The sequence below is a fragment of the Glarea lozoyensis genome (genome assembly GCF_000409485.1).
Source record: "Glarea lozoyensis ATCC 20868 chromosome Unknown GLAREA16, whole genome shotgun sequence".
Lineage (NCBI taxonomy): Eukaryota > Fungi > Ascomycota > Leotiomycetes > Helotiales > Helotiaceae > Glarea > Glarea lozoyensis.
Genome location: NW_007360990.1, coordinates 1,762,609 through 1,775,237, shown reverse-complemented (window position 1 = coordinate 1,775,237; position 12,629 = coordinate 1,762,609). Strand labels below are relative to the sequence as shown.

The window sequence follows — 12,629 nt, the reverse complement described above, 5'->3', positions numbered from 1 at the left end:
AATAGGAAAAAGCACGCGCCTTAGGCCCCATGTTTACGTTCATATCTTCCTGTTACATTGAGAATACTTGTTTACCCCGATCACTCAATATTCAAATACTCAGTTGCATGCTGTAGTGTAAATCCTAGCTTTTTCGTTCGAGACGATGTTGTCAAAGCACCGTCCAGCTCATCCTTCTTCAACTTGTCTGAATCCAATCCAATCTAGCCAACAAATACTAAGCAGGAATCTCCTCAGCATGCCCCCTCGTCTCAGCATATATACGCAACATACCCTCAATCTTTCTCAGTAAGTACTCCATTCGGGTCTTCTTATCTCGCTCGGTCATATTCTTGCTCGCATGGCGGATCTCCTCGTACTCTGGCATCCATCCCTCAGCTTGGGCTCTGATCTCGTTATTTTCGGGATCCTTGCGCAGTACTGCAAGTCTTCGGTCAGCCCAATGTAACGCGTGACCAAAGAGTGAGTACCTACACACTATTACGTTCTCAATTACATCTTTCACACCTATCTCCACCCAGTTAGATTGTACAACTCTTCTAGCACTCCAGGTGGTGTTCAATGCCTAGATTATCAGACTTATTAGTTTATGGTAAAAAATTTTTTGAGAAGATCAAAAGCTTACTTTCATTAGGTTGTGGGAATGTACCGGCAGTAAAGGTGTCACCATTTTCTTTTCTGAAAGTCGTTTATGTTCAGACGTCCGACGAGATTCAGAACTGTCAACTGCGGTGTTGATAGCTGAACAGCGTTGCCAGTAGATAAAAGTCGATTGATCTTGTTGCTAATATGCCAAGTGTGGTGAGTTGATATTGCCAGGGACACAACTTATATGGTAGTCGCTGACGAAAAGTGAAGCTCATTACTTGCTTGTCAAACACCCTCCCTTTCCGACAAAGACGCATAATTGAATCAGGGCAAACAAACACAATGAAAGCATGTCAATACAGGGACAAGCGATGAGTCAATCGCTAGTATCAAACACCCTTTTGACATTCGCTAAAGGATATATCCTAGGTGGTAGCATTTGATTGTCTGTTAGCTAGACAAAAGTGGTTGTAAGTTGTAAATGAAAAGTTAAGTAGAAAAGTCGCGGATCTATGTCGTCTACCCAAGATAGAAAATGAAAGCAAGCTTGGTCTTATTTCTTCTCTTTCGAAGAAACATTGATGTATCTCGTATTTCGCAAAAAGAGAGCAGTGTATGGAAAGATGTTCCAAGGTAGCTTGATATCTTTTGTAAATACCGGTATGAGCCTCTAACTCCCACCAAGCTTTCTTTAACCTCTCTCATTCATAGAAATGATCTCTATCCACAAGTTTATCGCTCCCCAAACAAACTCCCCCAACCACACTCATCATCCGATTCCCCACCACAGTCCAGCCCCAAAACAACAACCAGCGCTCCACTATTCACCACCACCCAATATATAAATCATAAAATGCAAATTCCCAACAGCCAATCATAAAGGATCTCTAAGATCCTGTTCGGTTACACGCCAAAAAGAGTGTTAGGTTGATGATCACTCGTTAAGCTCAAAATCACAGTAAACCAAGCTAACAGGTAAGTCAAATTTAATTAGTCAATTCAATAACCCCAAGAAAGTAAACCGGGCAACCGGTTTAGACACAGGGGCGCCATCTTCGGATGGTGCGGTGATCTTTTGCTGTTTTCTTGCTTGGGGTGGTTTGCTTTTCACACTGTATGTATGATTCTTTTCGCGAGTGCTGCGTCACTCGTTAGCTGTTTCATTTTGCCAATGTTTGAATTATACACGCAGGCAAATTAATAGTAAATATTTTGGTTTTTGAAGCATGTTTGTGTAATTACTAGTCGCTGCTCCAGGCAGCCACTCATCCACTCCTCACACCAGACAGTATTAGAAATCTTTCTCTTGCAGATCACCACTTCGTATCATTGCGGCCTCAAGGCACCCTCCTGATTCAGAGTCCATCTTCCATGGATGTATTGTCTCAGAGCTTTACCCCAGAATGCGACAGGTATTCCAACACAACCTATCACCAAAATCGCTACTCCAATTTCGATCCCCATAAGCTCATACCCTTGAGATTTGGCCCATGGCATGATCGCAAAACTGATACCAAAGCTCGCTGCATAACTCAGACCAGAAACAACCACGACTCCAGGAGCGGCCCATCTTGGAAATGCTTCTGTAATCCATAGGATGTTTGCTGTTGCCAGAGCGGCGAAAGAGAAGGAGTTGAAGGCGTAGGAAATGAAGATGAGACTGTGATGCAATTTTCTCTCGACGGTGATGCCGTACAGTATTATACTCAGAGCGCCAAATATGACTGGCATTATGAAAGCAGGAAGATAGTGTTCCGCATTTCTGACTCCGTTGTTTCTCACAGTCAAACGCTTGGAGATCCAGGGAATGAACATAGCAGTCGCTGGCCAAGCCAGAAAAGAGCCAAGCGCTCCGGCGAGGTTGACGAAAGGTGTACTTTTTGGAGACATTGAATATGGCTCCATCATTAGAACTAAACTGTATGTTTCGCCAATTGCGAGCATCGATCCGAAGAGTACGGCTTCAAGTAGAGCAACCCAGAACATGAGTGGATTGACTAGACACAAGAAGACTTGCGAGTAACATGCTCTGTTTTGGACATGACATTAGAATGAGCGCAAATATTTTTTTAGAAAGGAAGTCTTACCTCACAGCTCTCCATCCTCCACCTCTTATCGACCTCCAAAATTTTAACTCTTGGATCCGGCTGGTTGGTACATCCGGGAGTCCCTTCCCGCCAGGCGTATTTTCCCAGTCCTCATACACTTTCACTTGTTCCTCTGAGCTTTGCACCAAGATACGACCTTCGAAAGCTACCGCTGGTCGCACAAAGTAGGTCTCGGGATAGAGGAAAAATGTAAGTAGGCACGAGACGGCCACTGGGAAGCTCCATATGAGATAAAATGGACGCCAACTTGTGGTTGTTATCTCTGGTACTTGCGCGACAACAGCTAGAGAAGCCAGTGTAAGTGCTCCTACAATACTCCAGGTCGCTCCTATGTATTGTGGTCTTTCGTGGATGAATGTCAAGTCAATAATCATGAGTAAAGCCTGGCTGCCATCAACATCTTCTCGCTTAGTTATATAAATGGGGTTGACTAACTGCACTGGTGTTTATTCCCTCGGCCAACCCTTGAATGCAAACAGATACGAGTAGTTGAGAGAACGACGTCGAGAGACCAGCTCCGAGTGTCGAAAGAAATAACAATACTATTGAGAGTAGATAAACAGGTCTCCTTCCCCATGCGAGTGTCAACGGGATCCAGAGTAGAGCTGCAATGCCCATGAATAGTGTTGGTGCTGAGAACAGAATCGACAGACTAAAGGGTCTTGTGTCCTGTGTAATATTAATTATAACGTGTGGTAAAGATTGAAGACTCTGCGAACTTACATCGGGTCCGAACTCTCCCGCCAAAGACATTACCATAACACTTGGTGCTTGAACAACCAGTAGACCGACGAATGAGTTGACAAGTATCGCTAGGAACGCAAGTGTTCTCTTCCATTTGCTCCAGTTCAGCGGATCTTTTGACGACCTTGAAGGAATGGGCAACTTGAGGATTGAGCCGCCTGCGGTGATTAGAAACACACTTCCTTGAGGCTGACCGATTTCCAGATCGGAGGCTTCACTCTTCAAAGCCGCGCTGCTGCACATAGATTCCATAATGAAGGTCGGTTTTCCTGTATGAAGCTGACTTTTCTCATTGATCCACAGCGGGCCCTGAAGATATAGTTATTCTCATAACGGTGCTCGGAATTTCCGGGAAACAATAAACTCCTAATTGAGAGTTGTCACATCGATGTCTGGGGCATCAAAGTTAAAGTTGCAAGTAGTGTCGAGCCCGGACCTTAAATTCCAGGATTCTGCTTATTTGACTGCCAATTGAAAGGCTGTACCTAGTGTGTTGGACCTCGAAGATAAACTTGGCTTTGAATTCTCGACGTTGCGACACAACAAAAACTCTCAACGACCAGCGTTGTGTACACATCCACGACACCAGCAAATGGCATTCAGCATAAAGGGGATAAGCGTTGAAATAATTGCACAGACAAACTCATGCACTCTAAGGGAAAAGAAGTTTCTCCATATCCGTAAAGTCTGATTTGTAATCTGAGTGGTATGGTCGTACTCTTCCAAACAGGAGCCTGAAACAAAATCGAGGCTCAGAGTCATTCCTATTGGCGAAAACCAAAATCCAAGAAGCAGAAAGTATATTTGAGTTTCAGGAACGCGTCTTTGCGCTGGGGCCCATCATGACGCTACTGTAGGGGCGACACTTGTTATGCGAAAACTCTAATTAAACTTCAAAGCATTGACGTTGGAGCATCTTCTCCGCTTCCAAATCGTGAACTACGGCTTTTCACTTCGAAGTGTATATGGCATTTTGGTGAAAGGCGATGAGCGATGCGAGATGACTGATCATCATTGCTAGCTTGTTTCGACACAACCTAGGCAACGAGTGAGGAAATACAATGCTTTTAGCTACAAGCATAAGATCCAGAATATCAATCTCGACAGACCTCATCTCTGAGAAGATACACTTCCTTACTCTTTTCTGTCGAAACTCTTTCGAATTTTCATCGTACTTCTCGGCGGCTCTGGTCGTAGCATTCATTCGTCTAAGTCCGGGTCTGGATATTCTTTTCTCTCCATTTAGATCCGGCACTATCCAGAGCACGACTTTTGATCCGCCAGTTCTAGATGGCGGCAGAAAGAATCGGAGTTCTTTTCTGTATACTCCACAACGTACGTCAGCATCAAATTTTGGTCTTTCAGCAATTTCAATCTATCTTTGAATCAAGAAGTTGTCAGCTCTGAACGCTTCTACATTGTTGCATCACTTCTGACCGAATTGTCCTGTCCTGATTGCCATCTTCATCCGAAAAACACGAATTTCACTCAACAGTTGGCAAGTTGTTAGTCACATTCGACAATTTGTCTGACAAACCTAAGAGTGAAACTACACCTCCGGAGAACAATTTCCTACTTGTAAACTCAACCACCATCTCACGAAAGCAGGCGCAGTGTGCAAACTTACACTTGCTGAGGCGACGCGGCGCTTAACTCCCTGAAATCTGTGATGCGCAGTGTGGCACAATTCTTATGGCTTTGACAGAGTAGCATGCTGAATGAGTAAGACGGGTTGAAATTCTTTTGGCTGCGACTTTTAATGCTATTAATACGTTTTCACATCTTATATTTAGCTTGTTTGGTTGAGATTGCAGTCATGCAGTCCAACTGAAAGGTATGAACAAAAAAGATTTTTAGACAGCCAAGCGAAGAGGGGGGTTTTTAATGAGTACAGAAAATTGGAAAATTCGTAATTCTGCTTTGTAAAGCAGATTGAACCCAAAATATGGGCATGTTTCTTAATTAATATTTACTAAATTTTCACGGCCAAATTCAATTGCAGTTGGAAGTTTCTCAACCCACCACGCCCTTATACTGAACCCCAACCCACCACCCTCATCCAACTCAAAATCCAAACCCATCACAACCCAAAACCTTCCACCACGATAAAAAAACGTGTTTCCCACGTTCCTCCCATTATTCCACGTAAAGCCCGCTTAGCCACCACAAAAATAGTCAGTCCATCCTAACCCCTCCCCCTCCCACTGATTCTCAACCGTGCCGCACCCCAAAACCTTCACCACCCTACTGTGCCACTATTTCCCGAAATTCCACGTACACCTATCCTCCGCATCTCACACACCCATCCATCCATTCTTCTATCCATCTGTCCGTCCCAATGGGTTTATCCCGTTCGCAAGTCCTTTCGTGATTTTCGAGGCGGCTTTGGAGAGAAGGGTAGGCATAAGCCGTATTAATCCTTGAGAACGCAGACTTCTAGAAGGCAAAGAAGGGATTTATAAGCGGGTGCCTGACGGGGGTGCTCAATTAAGTTGGTTAAGCTTATATTTCCCTCATTTACGGGAAGATCTTGACGAAATTCTACGGGTTTGGTACTAGTTGTGCATATCGTTAAGGAAAGGATATTACGGAGCAGCGAATAACATATTCAAACCCATTTCATTTCTCGTCAAAGTCTTCTTTTTTCAGGGAGGTTTTTCATTCAGTTTTGTAAGATGCTGGTTCAGACTCATAAAAGGATGAAAAAAAGGGTAAGCTCAGCGACCCAGCCACATTCACCCCTTGAGATTTGAAATATTTTCGTAAGTTTCGATCTTTTAGTAGAGGATAGGATTTTGTATTTAAGATCGTGGGATCCCAAGAATGTTTTATGCATCATTCACTTGGGATCTTTCAAATCGGTGCAGTGATCAACCCCTTCCAAAGCGTTCTAAGTTGGATTTGCTCGAGACAATCGATCTTCTCTTTGGTTAGCGTTTCCGAAACAATAGTTGAAAAAAAGATCCGGCTTCAAGATGGTTTCCTCTTCTATTTCCTCCTTGCTCCTGACTCTGTCATTTACCTCGAGCACATTGGGATACAAGCTAGTCCACAACTTCGACAGCACAAACTGGTTCCAATCTTTCGACTGGCACACCGTAAGTTTCCACTTCGATCTCATCATAGCACTTATGCTAAGACCACATACAGGAAAAAGACCCCTCCAACGGCTTCGTCGACTACATCTCCCTCCCCACCGCGCAATCCCTCGGCCTCGCCAAAATCACCAACAACCAAGTTTTCCTCGGCGTCGACAACACCAACGTCATCCCCCAAGGATCCCGGGGCCGTAAAGCAATCTGGCTAACCTCCAAGATCGAGTTCACTCGCGGCCTGTTAATCGGTGACTTCGCACACATCCCCTCTTCAGACTGCGGCAGTTGGCCCGCCTTCTGGACGACCAACAACGGGGAGAGCCGGACCGTCGACGTGCCTGATCCAGAAAAAGTGTTGTACGGGGAAATTGATATCTTAGAGTACTTCAGCGACGACACGAATGGAGCGATGACGTTGCATACGGATACGCGCTCGCATTGTACGTTCGATCAGAAGAAGGGGCCTTTCCAGACGGGGGAGCGGGCGGAGGATTTCACGGACTGTACGGTGGGTGCGGGATGTAGTACGACGGGGCTGGCGGATAGTGTTGGAACGCCGTTTAATGCGCAGGGTGGGGGTGTTTATGCGATGGATTGGACGGAGAAGCATATTAATATCTATTCGTGGCCGAGGAATGCTGTGCCGAAGGATATTACGGATGGGCAACCTGATGTGGCGAATTGGGGTACTCCAGTTGCGAGTTTTGATGAGTCGAGAGGGGATTGTGATATGGTTGAAAACTTTGTGGCGCAGACTATTGTGAGTTGTTTTCCTCCTGGTTCTGGCGATGGATGCTAATGAGGCGGCTTAGTACTTTGACACCACATTCTGTGGAGATATGGCTGGGGGACAAGGTTGGACTGACTGGAGTACTTGTGCAGCGACTACGGGGGTAGCGACTTGTGAGGAGTATGTTAGGAACAATCCTCGTGCGTTCGCTAATGCGTATTGGTTGATCAATTCTGTCAAGGTTTATCAGTGATTGATAGCTGGAGCTCACATCTGGCTCTCGTTCTTGGATATGGAAACGAGAGGTGGGGAGTTGTGGTTGTACAAAGTTCCGTGGTGTCTGCTTTGAAAGTTTTGACAAGCTGTAGCAAATTCTATCCTAATCTGGCATTGTGAAAACATCTTGGATTAAATAAATAGCGTAGTATATGCGTTATGCCACGCTTGTTCGGTTAGGAAAGGCCATGCCAACTACTGTAGGGTAAATGCTCGAGTAATTGATGGTGAGTGCACTACAATACGCCAGAACTACCTGTTCCTGATTCGTTAAGATTGATGATATAAACAGTATATTAGTTTCGGAATTTACTTTGAGAATCAAACCTCGGTAGCTGTTCTTTGCGAGATAGAGAAGTTAGATGGTTGAGATTGGAGCTCCAAATGAGGGGCAGCTCAAGTAAGATCCTCGCTTAAATAAAGCCCTACTTCTTCCCCTTTTTCTTATTCTTCGACTTTCCTGGAACGGACTTCTCAACTTTGACAGTACCTGCCCCGCCAGCAAGTTCTAGGCTCTCAGGCTCCTCCTTTACAACACCACCTTGTGTCAGATCTGCCGCTTTCTTCTTGCCCTTCTTTCCCTTTGGCCTGTATGAACTTCGATCTCTTAATGGAAGCCATCTTTCTGGATCCATTTGCTTGCCCTCTACAAATTCTTTTGGCATTTTGCTCTTGCTGATCTTACGCGTTTTGGCTGGCTTCTCCTTCTCTTTTTCTGCTGAATCAGCTTGTCTCTTTTTGCTTGCCACTTGGGATGATGCGAGTGGTAGGGTTGGTACACCTTCATCTTCGAGGGATGCAGCGTCGACTCCGGAAATCAAACGGGAAACAGGTGTCAGCTTCTCCAAGTCTGAAGCTGCTTTGTCCAAGTCAGTGGTTGCATACGATGCAACAAACCCAGCAACTGCAGCACGGTCATTGGGATCTTTCGCTCGTAGAGAAGAGAAGATTTCCCCGGCAGCTTCCAGATCTTCCGGATTTGAGGATTCAAGCAGTGATGTTCCTGCCGCACGCAACAACGCTGGTGAGGAATTTTCTTTCCGCCGCCAGTAAGATGCTGCTTTTCCTAGCTCCTTTTTGATTGGACCCTTGCGACCTGTAGATCGGTACAGGGACACAACAAGACCTACTAAGCCAGGCGCAAAGCGCACGTCCTGATCTGCAGAATTTTGAGATTCTTCTAAGCGTTTGAAGAAGGCTTCCAGAAGCGTAGTAGCCTGTGATGGGTTGTTTGTGAGAATGTAAAGTTGTATGATGACTAAAATTAAACCGACATCATTCGGCCGTTTCTCCAGTAAAGGAAGAATTTGCTTTAAACCAGCCTTTCCAGCCTCACATTTTGCATTCGCTGCAGCATTGATGGCACCGAGGCTGCTAACATAAGGCGAGATGGTTGGAGAAGGTGATTTGGCTATGATAGAAGCTGTAGAATAAGCAACTCCGGAGTATTTAAGCAACTGGAGATCAATTGCATATCGGTCACGCTGTAGAATGCTCTCTTGATGTTCAAAATGCTTTTCTGTCGGCTTCAAAGTTGGGACGGATGCGAGAGTGCGCTCTGCCATGAAGGGGTTTTCGGTCTTCGACGAAGCCAGTGAGTTGACTGTTGCAATTACTTTCGTTGGCGGTTCAGGGACCCTTATTTAATAATTAGCAATTTTTCGAAAACGGAAAGTAATTGATCACGTACTCAGCGATATTGATCATCTTCTGGATCGCCTTAGCCTCTTCAATCTTTCCCAACTTGGTAAAAACATATGCCTGTTGAACCATGATTGGTAGAACCTCTTCTTGCTTGGCTTCATCACTCATATCTTCCAACGCCTCGCACAAATCGCGTGCCCGCTTCAGAAGTACGCTTGCCGAGTTCAAATCACCGCGAGCAACACAACCGCAAGCTGCATTATATGACGTCTCAAAAGCTTCCAAATCCTCTCTACTTGGTTTCTTTCTGCTCTCTTCAACCTTGTCTCCATGGCCCTGCCACTGTAATTGGGCATCCGTTGCAGCGCCATTTATTCTGAGATCATTCTCCTCTCCTTCAATCGGACCCTCGCTAGCACTCAGTTCCTCATATATTCTGGCGGCATCCTCGAATCTTTCCGCTTTGTAGGCCGTTTGCGCTGCCACATGCGCCAGCCCCCTCGACCGTCCACTAGCCCCCAGCTCTTGAGCTTCGGAGAACTGTCCTACTCTGTAATGCGCATATGCCTTCTCTAATCTACATCGCTCTACCAGTTTGTCTCCACCATCGTCGAAAGCTCGAAGGGCGTCATGATACCGGTCGAGGTTCAGTAATGCCACAATTCGCGTATGTAGGGCATCGAGGTTATTTTTGGAGGATTTCAGCACGGCATTCGCAGCTTTGAGGACTTCTTCGTGATCTGTAATTGAGGCAGCTTTGAGCAAAGAAGTGAGGGTGGATGCCATGATGCGAAATTGGCAGAGGCAGGGCACAAGATTGTTGCTGGCGATTGACTAGGATTAGCAGACGAGTCTCATACCTCGAGATATTCCAAGTATATGGAGGTGACTGTCCTGCCAAACAAACCCCAGGATTGGCTTTGCGGAGAGGTGGAGTGGACGAGAATACACAAATGGAAGTACGAGGTGGAAAGATGTCATGGAGGGGTACTCTTGAGGGCCTTGGGATGCCATCTGTGGGAAGTGGGGCAGTCGCTTCGAGACCGTCCAACCAGACGCAAGGATCAAGACGCCCGTGAACCCTCTTATTTCTAGCAGCCGTCGACGAGTTTTGTTTCCAATGACATCCGACGACAAAATGCCTACCGTTTTCGCTCATTGTCATGGAATGAGGCACTTGACACAATCGACGACTTTTACAAGTCATCTTTAGCTAGTTGGGAACTTCTAGGGCCACTAGAACGTTTTCCCTAAGGGAAAGCGCAAGTATCTACTCCCAGAGAATCAGATTTGATTAATTAAGGGCCAGCTTCTTCTGATGAAAGCCAAACAACAACAAGGATTTACTAACGAAAGTGAAAAACAGCCTACTACAATATCAAAAGACTAGATACATTATCTGTGAGTAGGAGACTTGTACTTTTACGCTTAAATCCTTCGCTTATCTTGCACGTATAGGATCCCACAGCTTCGCCCCCATCATGCAGCACCTGAGCTGAGCCTCCGCTTTCTTTTCTTTTTGGGGTCTGGTCTACTCTCCGTCGCACATGACAGTCTCGTCTGTTTAAATAATGTGAACGACGCCTTTTCTTGACTTCCACGCTTTGTGGTAGTCTGTCGACGCCAACAACATGATGTTCTGAGAACGTTTCGACGTGTACTTGAGTAGCCGAAGCACTGTGCCATGTCCGTACCCAGTCCTCACCGGCGAGGCTCTGGAGGTGCCGTTGCGCAACCGACCAATTCCCCCAATGATGTTGCGGAAGAAGAGCTGTTAATTGACTTCAACGACGACTATGTATCTCCACAGGTTCGAATCTATCCCTTCTGTCTCATCGCCGCTAGTACTGACTTTGACAGCTGGGTTACAATATTACAAGCCATGCCGGGAAAGCCTTCTCTACTTATGGATCCGGGCAAGAATATTATAATAATTTCCTCGACGATGACATCCAATTAGAAAACAAACAGACCCCAACAGCTCACGGGAATGAAGTTAGAAATAGAGGGCCAAGCAACACGGGAAATGGAGTTGTCTCCCAGTCTACGTTGCCCCAAACAGCTGACTTCAGCGTTGCTTCGGGATTGAATCCAGTCCTGAATAGTCAAAGTTTCGACGGCTTAGTCGAGCCCATGACTGTTGGACGATATGAAAATGATATTGCCTCGCCGGTCAGCGACTATGCACCATTTAATCCGTACGCATCTTCTCAATCGCCCGCCCGCATTGCCAGCGCCCGAACCCAGGGTTTGGAAGCAGTTGTGGCTCAACCAGCAGAAAGCCACCGCGAAGCTAGCCCCCCACCACCTATAAAATCTCGAACAAATTCTAATCAAGTGGAGAAATATCAATGTGGTCAATGTGACGAGCACAAGACTGATTCCTACTACTGCAATCTATGCGACATGACCTACTGTGGTCATTGCTGGAACAGAGTTGGACCACACAGATCAGGTAAACTAGGGCCAGGCGGTATACCTCATGAAAAGACAGATCAAGCTATTGCAGACAAGCTGCGCGCTACCTTGGAAGCATGCTCGGATGACCTCGAGCAACAAGAACTTTTTCGAATGGATGAGAATACTGCTTGGTTTGGCGTGGTTAAAGATGAATCGGAAGACTCCATATTCTACGACTACGGCCGATATGCTGATATTATGACTGAAATATCTCAAGTTACAAACCCCAGGCAAAGGCAAGGCGCTCAGCACAATCGGTTTCCAGGTCTTGTCAGCTTCGTAGGAGAAACAGGTAAGGTCTTATTGTATTTATCAACAGAATCTAACCTATAGAAATAGGTGCTGGCAAATCTACGCTTGTCAAGGTTCTGATTGAGGTACGTGTGTTCCTAGACAAGGAGTCTCTGCTGACCTTTCTAGCTGAGCGAGTCGGGCGAGGGTTTCCAAACACCTATTGTGGGCTCAAATAAGCACCAAGATGTTCCTACAAGTGGAGATGTTCATCTCTACACTGATCCTGAGACTTATCTCTCTGAGACGCCGATTTTCTACGCAGATTGTGAGGGTTTGGCTGGGGGTGAGCGAGAACCTAAAGGAGCTCGATCCAAGCTTCTGAACCGTATGGCCGGCAACAACAAAGGGGCTCAAAGAAGTCATACTACCAAATCCTTCGAGCAAAGCCGTAGAAATTTTCGTCATTCAGAAAGAGAAATTAAGTGGGCGAAAACCGCCGAGACACAAACAAGGCAGTTTTTCGTAACGCAGTTATATCCTCGACTTCTGTATACATTCTCTGACGTAGTGGTATTTGTCTTGAAGAATCCAAGGTAAGCATCTCTAAATTATTGGTGTGTCCATCTGCCTATGAAATATCTTTCCAACGAGAGCCAGAAGATCTTCTTCGCAGTAGAGCCAACTATGCAGAAGGTAATCTTCTAGGGGAGCTGCCTCGCGGAGGACAATTTAAGTGGCAGTCAAACCAAC

At 45.8% G+C, this 12,629-nt stretch overlaps 5 protein-coding genes across 5 annotated transcripts; 2 read left to right on the top strand and 3 right to left on the bottom strand.

Annotated features, from left to right (window-relative positions):
* Positions 1–217: 217 nt before the first annotated feature.
* On the bottom strand, positions 218–670 carry GLAREA_07848 (uncharacterized protein; the record flags this gene model as incomplete). Its single annotated transcript, XM_008082535.1, has 3 exons — positions 218–420; positions 475–565; positions 626–670. The coding sequence occupies 3 exons, from the start codon at positions 668–670 to the stop codon at positions 218–220; spliced, it is 339 nt and encodes a 112-aa protein (XP_008080726.1).
* A 1,244-nt stretch (positions 671–1,914) lies between these two features.
* Positions 1,915–3,692, bottom strand: GLAREA_07847 (MFS general substrate transporter; the record flags this gene model as incomplete). The annotated part of the gene is made up of 4 exons (XM_008082534.1): positions 1,915–2,617; positions 2,676–3,079; positions 3,132–3,365; positions 3,420–3,692. 4 exons carry the CDS (start codon positions 3,690–3,692, stop codon positions 1,915–1,917), a joined length of 1,614 nt encoding a protein of 537 aa, XP_008080725.1.
* Positions 3,693–6,415: 2,723 nt separating this feature from the next.
* GLAREA_07846 (Concanavalin A-like lectins/glucanase) lies at positions 6,416–7,518 on the top strand (the record flags this gene model as incomplete). The annotated part of the gene is made up of 3 exons (XM_008082533.1): positions 6,416–6,538; positions 6,591–7,295; positions 7,348–7,518. The coding sequence occupies 3 exons, from the start codon at positions 6,416–6,418 to the stop codon at positions 7,516–7,518; spliced, it is 999 nt and encodes a 332-aa protein (XP_008080724.1).
* A 448-nt stretch (positions 7,519–7,966) lies between these two features.
* On the bottom strand, positions 7,967–10,344 carry GLAREA_07845 (TPR-like protein; the record flags this gene model as incomplete). The annotated part of the gene is made up of 3 exons (XM_008082532.1): positions 7,967–9,179; positions 9,232–10,019; positions 10,093–10,344. 3 exons carry the CDS (start codon positions 10,342–10,344, stop codon positions 7,967–7,969), a joined length of 2,253 nt encoding a protein of 750 aa, XP_008080723.1.
* Positions 10,345–10,869: 525 nt separating this feature from the next.
* On the top strand, positions 10,870–12,476 carry GLAREA_07844 (P-loop containing nucleoside triphosphate hydrolase; the record flags this gene model as incomplete). Its single annotated transcript, XM_008082531.1, has 4 exons — positions 10,870–10,995; positions 11,046–11,937; positions 11,985–12,022; positions 12,066–12,476. 4 exons carry the CDS (start codon positions 10,870–10,872, stop codon positions 12,474–12,476), a joined length of 1,467 nt encoding a protein of 488 aa, XP_008080722.1.
* Between the last annotated feature and the right edge of the window lie 153 nt (positions 12,477–12,629).